Here is an 18,100-nt window from a genome sequence, read left to right as displayed (position 1 = left end):
AAGAAGACTGACGGTGATGGGGGTCATAATGTGTCGAGAAAGATAGAATGAAGCCAGGCCAATGTGCGCTTTAACTATAACTGTGCCTTTATTTATTTCATAACGAAGTCATATCAATAACATACGTTATTAAAATCTGAAGCAACCTTAAAATGAACTTCCATTACTTTTTCCTGCCTTATAACGTCTTATACAGACGTTTTCTATGTCTAGAACTGAAACGCCACGAAAAAAGGAGGGGGACTGGGGTTGTAGCCATCTCGACTGACCACGCCTAGACCGTAAATCCGTGCGGACCCGTACATGTCAGTAGCCTGCGTCGCAGACAGTCTAAACCGCCGGTAGAGACTATACCGATGTCACGTCCGGCTACAACGCAGGCTAGCATTTCAGGGACACATGAAATCAAACACCGCAAGCCCAACATGTATATGATGTTCCAAAATATGTCCTCCATCTTGAAAATGTTATTTCGGCTTCTCCTGGCTTCTAGAGACAAACCTTTTGGTACCAAGATGATAACCCAAATTCCCCTCACAGTTTCCATGGCGTTTCTAGAGCTCACCTTGGGAGAATTTGTATCTAAGTCAATAAGGTGATCAATTACTGAATTCCCATAATCTGCCTTCTGTGAGTTTGCTATTAAAAGGTAGGAAGAAGATAGCATTTAATCACCACTGCAACACTGAAGATCAAACATGTTCTACTTTATTTCGAAAGATGGCCTCAATTGCATTGGAAATTAAATTGCTTAGTTTGGCCCCGGTCATTCAATCAATCGATATCTAATATCAAACACTAGCAGACAGTGTTTCGTCGGGATATCCAAACACCGGGAAGAGAGTTGAAAATAAGACGCGCAGCGGAGTATTCTTGATGAAATTCGAGGTGTTTAAACGTATAGTGGATAGGGATGGATTTATCCCAATAAAACACTGGTCTCGAGTGTTTGATATATTTTCTCAATCGAAACAAAAACTACGGAGAAAACGGAGAATTAAAATCGTTAATATATATGCTAATGGATATCCAAACTCCCTTCACGGTTATGATTTTCTTTGTTTTAATTTGATGAATTCAGTTAATGAAGTTCGAAAAAGGATGAATGATATTATCCACTGGACATATCACCATCCAGTGGATTGCGCGTTTTGTTTTGTTAAAACGTTTCCAGGCCCTGGAAAGTGACTGGTGATTTATCCGGTAGAAAGAGTTATCCACCCCTCTCCGAAAAATAATGGTCCAGTCCCTGATGTTTTCAACCGGGATGTCGCTGTCACCAATTTGTTTTCTAGTTCATCTGATATATCTAGATTACAAGATAGTAATATTTTATTTTAGCCGTTTTACGCCCTCTCTTTCTTATCGCCTAGTTGAACTGTTTCTGTCCATGAGGTCCTTTTCTAGTACTATAAACAATCCAGAGCCGTTATAAAATAAATATCGATTTCAGACTCCAAGGGTGAATTCCAACTTTGCAGATAGAGGTGACCTTCTCGTATCAGAACAAATTCTTGCAGTAATCCCTGGCTTCAGGCCATTCCGTCTTGATGTGTTGTAAACTTAGCAATTTTTTATCTATTTGTTAACGTTCTAGAAATTATTATGGAAATATGACTGATAAAGAGTGATTCTTTGGATGAACACCACGAACAATAGAATGCAAGCTTGCTGTTTCTGGGCGATCCTGTCACGAAAAAGAAATCAAAAAATAATAAATTAAAAAATTAATGGTGGTTAACCCATTTTTTTTCAGCCTTAATCGCTTATTCCTACCCTAAAACATACGGTAACAAAAACTAAGTATGAACCCGCAAGTTCTAGTACCTTCTCCAACGATTGAGAGACCCTGCAATTTAGCATCCCTACTGTGCATTTTGCCTTTGTCTGAGCTTACGTTTACCACTGTCAGACAGGCTATATCTTAAAAGTATCACGCATCTTTACAGTAAAGAACAGGTTTTCTTTAGAAGACCTTACTAACAAGGCAGCGGATACTCTGTCTGATTTTCTCAACCGCTAAAAAAGCAGACCGAAGTTAGCGCGTAGTCTGCGAGCGCGCGAGGATAGGGGAGGGGGGTGGCGGGAAGTCCGAGCGTTTACCCTCGCCCAGAAGCGTATCGAGTACTCTCCCCCGGGTCTCACCGCGCCGCTCATCGATCGAAAAACACGAAAAAATTAGAGCGGCTGTTGCACCAATTTCTAAGATACAGGTCTTCTTTAGAATTATTGAAGTACAAATATAACAAGAGAATATCCAGTAGTGGACTATAGATCGACCTCTGTTAATTAGCTGTTAAAATGGTAGCCCTTCTCGGACCTACAACTTTCAGGGAACAGTGGTACGCACAAAATAACGGTGAGACTCCACCCCAGTTCATGGAATATGGTAAACTAGCTGCACTAAAACACTGCATCCCTTTTCTATTAGCCACGCAATGTAAATAGCAGAAGAGGACAGTTCCTCTTTCCATTCACTAGTTTCTCTGTGCAGGCCAAACAGAAATGGAGGTAGATCCCAATACAGTGACTCTCATTATAACGGACACCTTCGGGACCACAATTGGGTGTCCGTTTTTTTATTCGCCGGGACTTCAGCCTCTGCCGTAATAACAGGGTGTCCGCAAGGCGGGAGTTGACTGTATGTCCCAGACACATGTCCCAGAAAACGTATATCGCAGACATTGCAAGAATTGCAAGTAATGAAGTGTTACCAGTTCTTTTTTGTAGACTACGGCATTCAATCGTGAAAAAAAAAATTCATGCGTATGCCATAATTCAAAATGGTCGACACGTCCGTTTTCTAGTAGTATATGGGTGAAAAATAAAAACAAACGCTGAATTGTGCCTGATTCGTAAAAAGTCTGTTTTAATTCCCGTGAGCCGACACCTCCCCTTTTCCCGACCCTCATTGCAGTTGGTTCTACTTATTTTTTTTTTAGGCAAACTTCTTAGTTCTTTTCTTGTTGTCACAATAGCCTAATTCCGATTCCAGGCAGGAACTAAATGTGAATTCAAAACAAGAAAGATAGGACAAGGAAGATGGTGGTTAAATAGGAAAAGGGATAAGTTAGTCGCTGTGATTTCCTAGTCCATGGTCCACGCACAGCTGTATTTTCATAACTCTGCGCTTCATACAGTCACTGACCCGTGAACGCAACCCTATCAAGTCTTACATGACGGGGCATATGTTAATTGCTATCTTGGAAGCGATAAGTGAAATCCAGCTGAAGATTAGTGTTTTATGTAACAGTAGACTTTTGCTATCAAATTTTGAAGAAATTGACAACTTGCTAATTGAGCTTAGCTTAGCTTAATTGAGATAACAGCGGTCAACAATAAAAAAAAAAACTGTTGCTAGGTGGGGTTTCTGAGCGTATACGATAGTACGATCTTGATCTCGACGAAACTCACGGAAAAATCTACTAACTGGTAACAGTCCTAATTTTTCTCAAAATTGAGCCACAAACGTGCCTGTTTTAACCAGAAATTAACATACTTTCCGGCGACAACCCATTACAAAGACTGCGCGCGTTTGAAGAGTTTCTGACTCCTAACTTTTGGGAGGGAGGGAGGGAGGGAGGGCGGTTAGAGAGTATTGGACTTTCTTTAGATGGGGTTGTGCCTATTGCTTTAGGTCTTTCGTAAAACCCTTCTCCTATTGAAGGGCTGTATACCAAAATGTGCGAGTTTCCTGAAACGGCTTTTTTGTCTGACATGTCCTCTTAATCCATGCCGTATTTCGAACTTATCCGGACTGTTTTCGCGTTATACATCATCCTCCGTATAGAGGTCACAGATAGCACAAATACTAACTGGTTTTATTCTCGTTGTTTCTCTGGATTACTTTCTTGTTTGAAGATGAATTTCTGGTAAAAGAAATCTTTAACCCTGACTCTATCCAAAGAGACGAAATGTACGCCCCATTTGAGATTAAAAACATTTGAAAACCTGTACCAGCAAAAACCGATTTTGCTGATATCGGGGTGCCCCTACCCTTCCCGGGAAAACTTTACAAACGAAGTGGCCCATTTTGCCAAAACCGCGAGTTCCTAAAAATAGCAAATCATGCAGTATCGTGCCATTAAGTCTAAAGTTTGTTTTCCTTCTTTGCACAAAAGCCCTATAAAAAGTAAAAGTGACCCTAAACGTCTTAGAGCATTGTTCTTACCTATCAGCCTTGAAAAACAAAAACAATCTTCGTGGGCAATTTTCATTGGACAAAAAAATCACCTCATCCAGCTACAGTACTACGTGATACTTACAAAAAAAAACTAATGCGATGTAAACACGTCAATTATCACACTTCTCGACATTCCCCGGTTTCTAGCCTACAGGGTCAATTGTTGGTATACATCTAGTGTAGGCGCCACACACGCACGTTACGGTTACGAGGGGGGGGGGGAGGGGAAGCGAGGGGGAGGGGAGGGGAAACGTAATCCAGCCCACAGAATTTCGCTGGTATGTAGTACAGTGGAAGTCACAATTTCTCGAACCTCGTGTCGGGAAACGAAAATTGGTTTGAGAAATCGTGGAGTTCCAGAAATTGCGGGTTAAATTGCAGTGTTCGATCCAAGGGAAGCTTCTTTTGGTTCGAGTTATCGAAAAGGTCGAGAAATCGGGATTTATAAAATCGATTCGACTACCATACGCAATAAACCGGCTGTGGATGCAACTTGTTCGTATGCACATTGCACTGATTTAAATCAGTCTTGCGACCCTGTTGCGACGTATAATTAAGGCGTTAGGTTGAAGGTTGCAAAGTACTTGATTCAAATCATTCTTGAGTGAATTGCATGTAACTTTCTTTTCAGAACAAGAAGTGTACAATTTCTCTTCATTTTAGATAGCCAAGCTTAGCCACGCCAGAGGTGTGCGTGCAGGAGTTTATTTAGTACGCCCTACATACAAGATTATAAATAGGTGTCTTGGAGTTAAGGTTCGGCTTTGTAGGAGTGTTTCAGAGGAACATGACTGGAAAATGTCCTGTTTTCGTCTCGAGCAGAACTTAATTCAAAATTTTTAAAAATAAATTTAATAAGGTATCATTTTACGCAAGGTATTTTCCTCTTCCACTGCGATCTACGATTAAATTAGCTAAAGCATTTAAATCTGTTTTTGTTGTTTCTCTTTGGTATTTTTACAAAATTTTACGATGTTGTAAGTTAGAAATGAAAACCTCAAATTGGCGAGAAAGTCAATGAAAAAGAAAGTGAAATGCTTCCCATCAAAACACCGTGATCTAGGAGAAAAACGGCAGCTCCGCAAAGAAGATATTGAATTTTTCGGCCTTTGATAGGGATAAGTGGGTTTCGTTCAGCAGGGCAGGTGGGGTTCCTTTTTTGAGCATGCGAATAAAGTTACAACTCTATTTTACAAACACTACTTTGTCAGAACTGATCAAAGAACGTCTATTCTGAGACCATTAGCTTGCCTGCCAATGCAGCCGCCGCGCCTATGAGAGGCGGCTGTATTTGCTGGCTAACCTTTCGCAGCTCCATTTTTTTCTTGTTACCGGATAATTAATTGATTAATTAATGTGATTGCGCAGCATAAAATTAAAGTCGTACGTGAACTGATTTCCGGCCATTTGACGTTCACCTTGGCCTTGGCATTAGGTTTGGCGCATTTCTAAAAAGCAATCATTCTTTTTCATTGTCATTTTAATTTAAACTTCGGAAAGCAAATATTTTGCGTCAATTCAGCTGCTTTCACGGAGAGAAATCTCACTGCCCTCTCACCTGTGAAGATGTGAAGCTGGAGCGCATGTCGGAACCACCACATAGCCAGGGAGGCCAAATATGGCGGTGTTCTCTGTCAGCCAGCAGAAAGCACGCTATAATCGTATTTGAGAGGAAGTAGGAGGAAAATCCTCTGAAATTTCGCCAGAAAATCAAAACAGTGTGACGTAGAAATAAGCTTGAGATACCGAGAAACGTGTACCGATGACAACATATTATAAGACCTGTTTCCTGGGAGTGAAGAACATAAGTCAGCAATATGACCTGGCAAAAAGTTCACCAAGAGCGAAATCTCTAAAAAAAATTCCTAGTTTAAATTCTTTAAGCTATTTCCCAGCGATGTTTTGAGCTTGAACGTAAATTATACTGTCTTTGGGCAGGAGCCCTCCTGCCCCGCCTCCTGCTTAGGGTGATTATCGAATCGAATCGAAGGGGCGGTGAGCGAAAAAAAAGACGACCGAGCCACGAAAATACACTTTCGTCAGCCTTTGTGAACAGAACTCTCTATGATCTAAATCCATTTTTGAGATTGAAAACGAACGATTTGAAAATTCACTAACGACGATTGCTTTTTTTAGCAATTTTAGCAATGAATTTATCATGCAAGCTGGTCTTGGCAATAATATGATCAACAAAGTTTTACCCTTACGACCAGCCGGGTAAAGCAACTTTGACGAAGGGATCCCCCCACGGGAGCCAAACTGTTTGGACGTACAGCAAAAATTGAAAAGATCTGAAATTTAAATAAAACTCGAACTGCATGACTGATTTTATTCACTGCCACAGCTCTCGTGGTAACGGATTTTTTTAGCAAGTTCTGCAAAATCCTTTGACTTTTTTTAGCAATTACGACCCCGCGCCGGTCACCCGGGGGGCAGGCGGTATTCTGGTCCAAAATTGCCCATCAAGGCCCACTTGTTTGAGAAGTATTGCGCCATAGCATGCAAACAGCGTGTAAATCCGTTCAGGATCAATTAAAAGCGCCAAACTTTATTATTGTGCATTACGTTTTAACGAGAACTTATATTAAATCTGGATGAACAAGAAAATTTGTGTGGGTGGAGAAAAAGGGAGTTCAACAATTCAGTGTCACACACAGATCACAAGACTGATTCGCTTCAGAGCGTTCAGCACAGTCGAGGAAAAAAATATCAAAAGAACTAGAACATTCCCTTTATTTTCTACTAACAAGTTCGAACAGGCTACCTTGAACGGCTCTCTCCAAACTTAAATACAGGAAGGAAGCGTCCATAAGGTTGTTTTGACAATAAATCATGTTTTTTGTGATTTATTTTCATTATGCTCGCTCAAACAAGCGCGTTATCTCCTGTCAGAAGGTTCAAGTGTCTGTTTGTGTAAAGTGTATAAAGCTGAACGCTCTCCTGGGTGTTTTTCTATCTTCGTTTAACTCACGTATGATCGATCCGCGATTTAAGTTTGCTGCAATTAAAATTTGAAACTACAAATCACTGAGGCATAAAACTAAGGACAAAAGATGTTGTACAAACAGAAAGGTTTGAGACCCGAGTGACCAGCTAAGCGAGAATTTAAAGCTAAAAATAGAAAACAAGAGAACAACCGATAAACGAGGCAAGGCACTGTCTAAACAGGCATAAAATTATTTTTTATTTCATGTGAGCTGCACAATTACAACCGAAACGCCGGCGCGGCTTTGAATTTAGCATTTATGAGCTACAGCTCTCCTCAGGGAAAAACTCATCTTTCGTGTTGACAGATTTGTCCATCCACACCGACCATCGCCCTGTGAAATTTGACCTACGGATAAAAAATTTGGATTACGTAGATCTCTGGATCAGATCAATTTGAAAGGGCAGCAAGTTCTAAAACTTGCACTCCTTGCAAAGCGTTAGTATATTTGCATACGTGAAAAACAATTTTCGAAACACAAAAGCTATTTAACCACAAAAGGTTCCTTCTTTCAGCTCCCAAATTAAAGGCTAAAGGTCGTTATGTAACATGTTCGTTTCACGTGCCGGAAACGCATAGAACCCGATATCGAACGTTCGATCGTGTTTATTTCTGTACAATTCGACCTCAGCGAAGTGCAAGAGGTAGATAACTTTTTGGGGTTCCTCGGTAAAAGTTTCGCGATAACGAGCACGAGCAAACAATCCAAATTCGATCTTGTCATGCAAATCTCTAGTCACATGAGTTTCTTACACCGCGTGACAGCTGACAGTCCGTTGTGTTTTTCTTTCAGTTTGGAGAATTTACTCGTGATCAGCGCTATAGCCGAAGGGCTTGCGGTAAACATGTGTCATTGACCAATCAGCGCCAGGAAATGTCAGCTTGATACACATACGTCACTTCTCCAAATAAAGAACTCAATTCTGCACAGCAGAAGTCGTTCGGCTCGCGATTCTGTCACTCGATTCCAAACTTGGGTCAAGGTAACATCTCCTACTAAGCACAAGGCTCGCTGGCCTGGATCGGCACAACCAGTGCACTGAAAGCGAAAACCTCAAAGAAACATCCACACCAGTTGGAGGTCTAAAGATATACCAGCGCTTGAGAAAAAAAAATTCTTCGCAGAAATGGCTTGTTGCAAGAAGAAATCGATGGAAGAAAAGCCTGAAGTGATTGTTCCATATCCTGACGGTGGATGGGGCTGGCTTGTTTGCCTGGCGACCTTCTCCACACAGTTCATCGTCCTTGGGACCATGAACAACTTTGGCGTTATGTACGTGGAGCTGCTTAACGAATTTAACACGGGCAAGGCTGATGCAGGTAACGATCAAAAAAAATTTTCTGTCGTTCTCTGTAATCCTGCCGATATGACAAAAACAAGATGCAAATGAGCTTGCTTGTATTGTGTTTTATTTTTAATCTCTCTTCTTGAACGCTAATTGCTTCTAGCTGCTGCCTGTACAATTTAGCAATTTAAGCGCAGGGAATAATGATTGCCATAATTCCTCGCTCAATGTTTCAAGTGATGTTGCAAGTACATTTTCTCTCTCGCCAGCGTGCGGTCGAAATATTTCGTAAAACATTGAAAGCCGCAAGGCCGGCGAAAATTGAAAATCCAAGGCAGCTCGCTCGACCGGCGAAATTTTTTTTTTGCAATCTGGGCCAAAAAAACTTCAACATCAGATGTTTAAACGATTTGATTATCATCGCCCTTCAGGTTGCGGCTTACAGCGGAAAGGAAAGCCCGCGCCGGTCATGTAAGGAGGTAGCTGAAATAATTTCTTGTTCTCGCATCTGCGAACAAGGGGTTTTGATTGCGTATGATTTCCCGATATATTTGTAAAAGTTCAATTTTTCGAGCGATTTACACTACTTGATGTGCGGAATGCGTGTGTTATTTTAAGAGCTAAACGATTTTTCATCTCACTTGAGGAGCTCAGTTTGTGCTCCATCGAAAATTTTTTTTCTTCGATCGATTCACTCCTCATTGTCACACTTGACAAGCGCTGTCAAAGTGTCGTCAAAAACCTGTTTTTCTTGATTTTCGGCCAATAGAAACGCTTCGATTAAAGCTGCGTGAATTTTAGGGGTTTTCCATTACTGCTAAACCAATCCTCTCTACACACCCACAATTTCACGAAGATCTCTCGAATTTCGTGACGAAAAAATAGTTTTGGCCTTGCAAAGCTAATTCCCCACTTAGATGACACACTGTTTACGTTTTGGTTGCCAGAATTTAAAGGAAAAGCTTCTGTAAATATTTCCATTGTACTGGCCAAGTTTAACAGGGTTCATTTGCATTCAAAAGGTTATGTCATTACATGATAACAACCGAAGAGAATTGTACTATTGTTTTATTTTTGCTTGAGTAAATAATTCTTGAATTCAGCTTATCTCTAGCAGAACTGCTTTCGTTACGAAAACATCAAATAAAAGATAAGTTAAGCAACATAACAAGCGCAATTTCAAAGCCTCTTTTTTTCTCGGTCCGCGCGATCGCTTTAAACTTGCACTCGTTTTAAAAAGCACCCGTTTAATTTCATGCCAATTTTATAACAATACACAACTAAATTACCGCTCAAGGCAGATGCTTATTTGCAGGTATAAACGTTCCGTAACAATGTAAAATTTTGTAGATTTTTATATTTAAAGATCCCTGCTATAAAATGTCGAAATTCGTCATGTTAATCCGAACCTAATAGCGGGATAAAAAAAGATCGGATTTCTACTTTATAAATAACATGGCAGCGAACGTGCAAAACGACATAAACGGGCAAAAGTAACGAGCTATAATTTTTTTTTTTAAATAACATTTGTATACATTTTTTGAAAAAAAATATCCATATACTCCACTCGACATTATTCACACCGCAAATTAAAACCAAATTCCGGCTCGGATTTTAGCAACCTTTGAGGAAAAATACCCAAAGTGGACCTCCAAAGGCAGTTTCCGTATTATGGGACTAAGCTCAGTAAAATGACTTTACAGAGGAAATATTTACGTGCACTCTTTCGCAACAAGCATGACGCAGTGTTTCCCGGCGGGTGGCTCTAAATTATTTGCTATAAGCCAGGACTACTATGCACGAAAGAGATAAAAATATAAAAAGACGCTTGAGCTTGTTAAAGCTTCCTCTGTTTGTTGATATAAGAGGTTGTAAAAACAAGGCAATTTAATAGTGGAGTTTAGTTTACCACGGGTGTCGAACCTCAGAAATTTCATCGTCGGAAGCGGGTTTTTCCATCCCCCTTTTTTCGAGAAACAATGCTCACGGAATACTTTGATTTACGACTTAATCGCGTTGCACGATATTCCTGCAGCAAATAATTTTATGGTCTGAGTAGGAAACACAACATGCTGTTTTAATACCGAGTTTGCCACATAACACGAAAACCAGTGTGTTTTTGCAACAAATGCTCAAGCCTAAATTTAATAAACTTTCGAGGCAGATTTTCAGATTACAAGCGCCCAAATTATCAAAATATGTTCAAATGCTGGTATAATACTTTAATACTATCTTCTTGGCGGAATTGTCTTAATGTTTATTGATATTAAACTTAACCAGATTCACAAATACCATAGGCAAACTACACGCTTAGTGAAAAGTGATCCTCGTTTGAAACGCGAGAGAAATTTGTACCTTTTGTACATTTTTAACATTGTCCCGTTTCGCAAATACTGCAAATACATTTTAACAGGTATTTCTCTATACTTTTTTGGCTAAAAACCTCACACATCCTCGCAAATTTAAATTTAACAAACTTGACGTCTGCTTTTTGAATTATTGTTATATTAATTCTTTTAGCTGATATATGATGCGTTTCTGCTATAAATTTTATCCTTCGCTAATTGTATCTCCAATCAAGGCCATGTGATTTTCTGAAAATTTGAGACGATCGATCCGTGGGCGGAAAATTTTAAAACTAATTACCAGTTTCAATTCAATATTTATAAAACGACTGTAGCATCTTTGGAAACCATTCGGTGTCTAAAATTTACGACTTCAAAACAGTGTCCTAAAAGCGACGCCATAAACAAGCAAATTTCTTTGACCTAAAAACCAGACGCGCGGTTTCGTGGGGTGGTCTCTTTAGAGCGCGTGTCGAGAGACGCGAAGCGCGAGCTCACGCGTGATTTTACTGGAGAGAACATGCCCTCGCACGCGCACGTCTCTTTCCTCGCGATAATTTCCTAAATTTATTTCCAAATGTTTTTCTGTAGTTGCTCTTCTCACGAGTCGTTCTTTACCTCTGCTAGACGGCTCAGTTTTTTAATCCCCCCAAAATAATCGGCTGACTTATTGCCAATGTGCGCGACCCGCAAAACCACTTCTCCAACTCAGACACGCTATGTTTTTGTTGAAAACCAATATCTGTTTTTGTGTTGGAAGGACGCGTAAAGATAACACAGTAATGTTGTCTTTTACGCTTCGAAAAATATCACTGCCATTGGCATCGAGTCCAGAACACTTATTTCTACACAACAAAAGCTTTCTCTGTTTTCGTTTAAATTTGACCTGTTGCTTCTCAGAAAATAATAGATTTGTTTTCCTCTGGGCACAGGTAGCGACTACGTGCGTATCTTAAAAGTTTAATGGTGTTTTCAATAGCTTGATGGTGGTCCAATACATGTAAACACATGGTGGTGAATTCAAACTGGTTGTTAGGACAAAATACACCATTGTTGTATACCGTAATGATTCGATTTAGCGCCCGGGCGCTTATTTACTTTTTGCACCTCAAGGGAGGGCGCTTAATCGAGACAGGGCGCTTATTCGGGACAGGGCGCTAATTTAATTTTTCAAGAAATAACCAAATGTTCAAAACAAAACTTTAATAAATATTAAGATAACTAACAATAACAGAAACTGTAACAGCAGTAAATTGTTGCAAGTTCAGCTACCTTTAATCTTTCATCTACTTAAGTAGATGACTTCACTAGGGCAGTTATCCACAATAGGAGGCGTTTATTAGAATAGGGGCACTTATAAGAATGAGGGCGCTTGTTAGAATGGGGGCGCTTATTGGAATAGGGGCGCTTATTGACAAAAACACATTCGAAGGGGGGCGCTTATTCGGAAGGGAACGCTTATTGAAAGGAGGGCGCTTAATCGAATCATTACGGTATGCATTAAGTTGCAAATTATCTTGTACCAGTGAATTAAACTCAAGCCATATAGAAAACTGAGAATTTAGAATTTTTATTTAATGCAAATCATGAGTTGACAGTAAATTTAAAAAAATGCTAGTCGGATCTATTTTTTTAAAAATTCCTGTATTGATAGCCATCTTATTGCTTATATCCGGAAATGCCTTTAATTAATGTGTTAGAATTTTCTTTGGGATCTCTCTCCGTCTATCTAATGTCTCTTTGATACATGAATAAAATATTGCACATGAAAGTCACTGATGAAAACTGCAGGGATGAAGCTAAGTTATCATGCTAACAAATAGCACCGGCTTGAAAGAATGGCCGGATTACCGGAAAGCGTAGGCCTCAGGCTAAAAACTTGAATCACACAATTAATGAAAACCAGGTGTCTGGAATAAAATGTTTCTTAGCTACACCCCTGCTATTATATTATCAAATTCTCCTTGATGGCACTGTAAGAAACTTATCAAGACATTAAGGAGATTTTGTATGTATTTGCGACTGAGTGTGAGTGCTTTGTATAGTAATGTCTATGGTGAATGGCAGAGACAAGCTGCAAGGCCGCGAGGAAATTGGGGAGGAGTAACTTTCATGGCTTTGCTATGGCCAATCGCAGCTTTGTCTATGATTTTTCTCTGCCGTGCTCATCCCACCAGCTAGCTAGCAAGCTAATATAAGGTACATGTATAGAGTTACAAGTCTATAAGAATGTTCAACTAACCAGAACAAATCGTTTATTCTCTCCTCAGCATGGGTTGGTTCCATAACTTACGGCATGATGTTTTTACTTGGGCCTCTTGCCACCACCCTGTGCCAGAAGTTGGGCTGCCGTGGCACAACAATGATTGGCTGTATGATCGCTGCAGGTGGTTGTCTTCTAGGTTCAATATCAACCAATATATACCTAATGGACTTGACCTATGGTCTCATGTTTGGAGTCGGCGCAAGCATGTGTTATTTTCCATCTGTGGTCATCTTGGGGCAGTACTTCTCAAAACGCCTCTCATTAGCCAATGGGATCACTTCCTCTGGCAGTGGAGTTGGCACTATGTGCATGGGACCTATAATGCAGAAATTGATTGAGAACCTTGGAATGCGTAACACTATGAGGATCTCCGCAGGGATGCTCGCGTGTGTGGTATTATGTTCGCTTGTCTACAGGCCCATTAACACAGGCTTTCTTCAACCAGCAAAGCATGTTGAAGGGGAGAAGAAATCACGATTTGCGATTCTGAAAAGTTTCAAGGAACTGTTTAAAAACAAGGCATACATTTTGTGGTGTGCGTCACTGGCTCTGTGGATGTTGGGCTACTTTGTACCATTTGTCCACTTGGTAAGTTCCTTTATTTTATTTGCCCTCTTAAATCAAAGTGATCATTGCGACGGTAAAGCAACTTCAGTTACAAAAAAAACAATGAAAAACCTGAGCTTTCTGAATACTAGTGTAAATGCTCTACCACTGAGCTAAAAAGGTGATGATGTTATGCTAGAATAACATGAGAACATACATTAATTTTTATGCCAGACATGAATAGAACTCGCAACTGGCCTGCTCTTGTTGCTTCATAGCTCAGCTGGAAGTTCGAACATGGTCAAGGTCATGGGCTCAAATCCCATTCAAGCTGCAGATTTTTTTTTTTTTTTTGCTTCCCTTACTGCTTCACATCAGTGAATTTTTTATCGGCTCTCTTGAGTCTAGTCTTCATCTCCACCCCAACAAGGAACTAGTCACACAGAATGCAAGCATGATATTAAATGACTTTTACAACCAAACTTACAGTCCAACCTCTCTCCAACAGTCATTCTTAGAACAGAAATAACTGGCTGTTGCCGAGAGGTTAAGCAATATTATTGTTAAGCAATTTCATTGTATGGTCATAGAATAGATCAGAATTGGAACAAAAAAAGACTTGGCAATGGTAGAGAGATTGGTCATCACAGAAGGTTACTGTAAGTTGACGTTCAACTGTAATTTTATTATTTCATTGTCAATCTACATATTTCCGAACCTTTTTTTAGGTGCGTCTTGCCACTGAAGAAGGCATCGACCCATTTAAGGCGACACTTCTCATCGGCATCATGTCAGTTGCATCCACCCTGGGACGTCTTCTCTTCGGCAAGATGGCTGACCACCCAAAAGTGAACAGGCTGTACCTCTACCAGATCTCATTTCTCATGATTGGAATCAGCAACACCCTTTGTCCTGTTTTTACTTCATACACTGGCCTTGTAATCTACGCCACAGTTTTTGGCTTCTTTGAAGGGTGCTATGTGCTTTTGGCTCCTGTTCTGACTGGCGACATAGTGGGAAGAGACAAGATGGCACATGGTGTTGGTGTTCTGTTTGCCCTCAAGTCTGTTCCTCTTACACTTGGGCCCCCAATTGCTGGTGAGTTAAAAAGAGTAAAACATGTTCAATTTTTTTAATGATTACAGCAAGGCGCCCAAATGTGTGACCACTTTTTATTTATTCACATTCTTTCGTGCAGATTTAATCCAATCAAAAGCCATGGATAGCTTGCAGTTGACTTCTGATTGGATTAAATCTGCATGAAAGAATGTGAATAAATTAAAAGTGGTCACACATTTGGGCGCCTTGATGTAAAACCTGATGTAAAACCTGACTCACTGACTGTGTGATAAGTTGTTTATAAATTTATTTTTCTTTTTTCTAAATTGACCTTGGCCTGGTTGCCCAAAAGCCTCTCTCCAGCACTAATCCAGAAGTATAAGATCATCAGTGTTCAAAATTTATTGTGTATCATCTAAATTGTTTTTTCTTGGTTGTTTGTGTAATTTGGGAAAAGTCGTCAAAACTGGACGACAGAAATGTTACGGTAACAGAAAACCACACTGACCAGTTGTAATCGTGAAATCCCAGATAAAGTTAATCATGCTGTAAGCGACGTCGCACTATGCACATATTATGCATGATAGAGTTATTACACTTCCAAAAAATCTAAATTTGAATTTTCACTTCTCTTTCAGGTTTTATCTATGATGCTTCAAACTCATATCAAGTGGCCTTCTACATTGCTGGTGCTGTTCCGACTGCTGCTGCTTGCATGATGTTCGGCATTCCATTTCTCATGCCAGACAGAGAAGAGGACAAAAAGGGCAGGGTGGTTCTTATGGATGAAAGTGGTTTTAACGAGAAACCAACATACTTTGATGAAAAAGCCCTTGCCGAAAAGGAGCAACAGATGTACAGAGATCGTTATCCTGCTATCCCTGAGGTCATCATTGAAGAACCAGAAACGGAAGATGATAATTTCAGACCAGTGTCTTTCTACAGCGTTGCAAGCAATGATAATGGCCTGTCAACTCTCAGTATCAACAATAAGAGAAACACTATTGGACTAAGCACAAACAGCATTTCAACAGTGCGAGAGACATGTCTTGTGTCTGTTGACACCATAAATGTTAGAAGAAGTCGGTTGCTACAGCTAAGAGGGGAACTGAGTAGCTCTGTGTTCTCCCTCGTAAGGCGATACATGGACATGCCCAAGGAGATTGCATCCAGCGAATGCGGAAGCATAGCATGCATTCCTCAGCACATCGCAAACAATCCACAACAGCCTCCTCCACCCCCAGCAGAAAGAGTTGTCGTTGTAGGCAAAGAGACAGTCGTATAGGGCACAGACACACTACAACGCGGCACAGACAATATGCCTCGTATGAGGTGGAAAGTCCTCTGCTTCTAATTGAAAGCGAGTACTTGAATACCTAGTTATTGAAAAATTACTTACAATAATTACTTCAAGTACAAAAGCAAAATCAGAAATTAAAATGAAAAATTACATTTCCTCTGTAGGAACATCAAATGCTTTTAAACCACTAAAAGTACTATTTAATTAATATATCATTCAATGATCCAATTACTTATGAAAAAGTTTAGTGTAGTACTGTAAATCTTACATGGTTTTGCACTAAACAATTTTATTCATAAAATCAATAGTGTGATGTTTTGAAAACAAATATCACCATAACATAAAACTAGCAGTTTAACCCTTTCAGTTCCTAGATGGAAATAAGAATATTTCTGTCTCCTGGCTACCATACAATTTTTTAATGTAAGTTATGGGAATATATAGCAGTTCATCAAGATGGCAAATTGCATAGTTGATGATTTTCTATATTCTCGTCAGCTGACTTCTTGACAATGTATGAACACTGTAGGGAAAAAAAGGAAGCTTATTATTCTTGGAAATGAAAGGGTTAAATCTGCGAGATTAATCAGTTTCAGGGTGACATGTTCATTAAGTAACCTGACCACGGGTGAGATGTTCAATATTTAAGGAGGAGCTACGTACATTAGATTACCTCATAATCATATAATAATTATTAGAGGGCATTTCCTAGAGTTGAAACTTGTATCAAAAAGTTATAATCGACAAAAACAAAACGAAAACGCAAACAAACTCAAAACTGCGCCAATGAAATGGCATTACAAAATGGCTACAGCTATGTGCATACATAAGCTGTAGCTCAAAATGACACCTTTGACAGGAAAAGGCTTTTAAGCCAAAAATGTGAATCACAGTTATTTTGACAATCAACATATTGAAATTAATATTCTCCTGCTTTAACGTAAGAAGCATGAAACACAGACCAAAGCCATCTGTTCTGAAAAATGATTATTTCTGTGATAGTTAAATTCAGTTTAAATCTTTAACAAGAGATTTGTATCACATTGTTTGATCTTGAAATCAAACAAAGCATGATCATGTGCCAATCAACGATTATGTTAATGTTTTCAAATTTATTTAATTCTTAGTAGTTGAGAGAAAGCAGGAAAGTGCTGCATCAAAAACCAAATTATATTTGATTGAAGATTATAAAACATGTTCACTTAGAAAAGTTATGGTTGTTCTCAAAAAGACATTTTCCAGTTAAAAATCTTCCAAAGGTGCGGTAACTTTGGAAGAGCTATTTATGTTGACCACTGGTTCAATATTTTAAGATTATTTGTACCAACATTACAATAATATATTTTATTCTTCTAGGGGATAACAATGGGACTAGGTTTTAAAATAATTTAAAAGTGATTGTTGTGGTGAAGTTTGTAAGAGTTGTTTTACACAAGTTTCCTTGGGGTAAACTGTTAAATTTTTGTTGTTGTTGACATTGTTTATTTACCCTAGTGCCTATTTTTGTTCGTTTGCTTGTTATTTTGCTCTAAAAGCTTGAATCGTTAGCAGACATGGGTAGAGAGAGCTACCTGAAGTGTCCAATGACAAAGTGGGGAAATATTTTTCCATTAAAGGGTCATGCGCTGGAGAGAAATCAAATTGATGCAGATCAGCAATATCTTGTGTTCTTACAGCAGAAGCTTGCACGGCAATAAGATGTTCTTTTGTTGCAATAGGGCACTAGGGTATGTCATTTAAAGATGTAAGCTTTCATTTGTTTTATAAGTGTTATAAAAAATGTGTTGTGTTTGTAGGTCTCGCAGTTGATGATTGTTGAGTTCACACTGCTGTTTAGACCACCCAATTAGGGTGTAAATGTGCTTCAGTTTTCATTTTAAACTAGTTTAAAGTTGTGTTTCCCAGTCCACATGTTTGTGTTACTTAGTGTGAAGGATTCTTTAGAACTCTTTTGTACTATCAACTCATTTTCGAGTTGCTTTACTGATAAAAAAAAAGTAAATAAACGCAACTTGTTCTAAAGTTGGAAAAATTAAATACAGTTGTCTCAGTGATAATCATGGGTAAGGGCTCTGCCACACTTAGCATCCCAGAGTATTGGTACTCCTTTTGGATGTAATGCCAGTCCA

The 18,100-nt window shown here is 39.4% G+C and overlaps 1 protein-coding gene and 1 long non-coding RNA gene across 2 annotated transcripts; one reads left to right on the top strand and one right to left on the bottom strand.

Moving 5' to 3' along the window:
• Positions 1–1,283: 1,283 nt before the first annotated feature.
• LOC144663962 (uncharacterized) lies at positions 1,284–14,466 on the bottom strand. Its single transcript, XR_013572707.1, has 3 exons — positions 14,331–14,466; positions 13,043–13,382; positions 1,284–1,687 (listed from the first exon to the last, which is right to left on the bottom strand). It is a non-coding gene; the product is annotated as an uncharacterized LOC144663962 (long non-coding RNA).
• LOC144663930 (monocarboxylate transporter 10-like) lies at positions 7,809–18,008 on the top strand. The gene is made up of 4 exons (XM_078525024.1): positions 7,809–8,489; positions 13,071–13,654; positions 14,341–14,710; positions 15,310–18,008. Exons 1-4 carry the CDS (start codon positions 8,297–8,299, stop codon positions 15,954–15,956), a joined length of 1,794 nt encoding a protein of 597 aa, XP_078381150.1. The 5' UTR covers positions 7,809–8,296; the 3' UTR covers positions 15,957–18,008.
• The last annotated feature ends 92 nt before the right edge of the window (positions 18,009–18,100 follow it).

The sequence above is a fragment of the Oculina patagonica genome, chromosome 8 (assembly GCF_052425735.1).
Source record: "Oculina patagonica isolate OP01 chromosome 8, crgOcupat, whole genome shotgun sequence".
NCBI lineage: Eukaryota > Metazoa > Cnidaria > Anthozoa > Scleractinia > Oculinidae > Oculina > Oculina patagonica.
The sequence above is the reverse complement of the archived record's forward strand: the minus strand, read 5'-3'. Positions and strand labels throughout refer to the sequence as shown.

Excerpts from the sequence above, each read along its gene's own strand:
- LOC144663930 (XM_078525024.1), top strand. The coding sequence starts at position 8,297 with ATGGCTTGTTGCAAGAAGAAATCGATGGAAGAAAAGCCTGAAGTGATT. Across the intron at positions 8,490-13,070 it reads CACGGGCAAGGCTGATGCAG|CATGGGTTGGTTCCATAACT; the intron begins GTAACGATCAAA and ends TTCTCTCCTCAG. Across the intron at positions 14,711-15,309 it reads ACTTGGGCCCCCAATTGCTG|GTTTTATCTATGATGCTTCA; the intron begins GTGAGTTAAAAA and ends CTTCTCTTTCAG.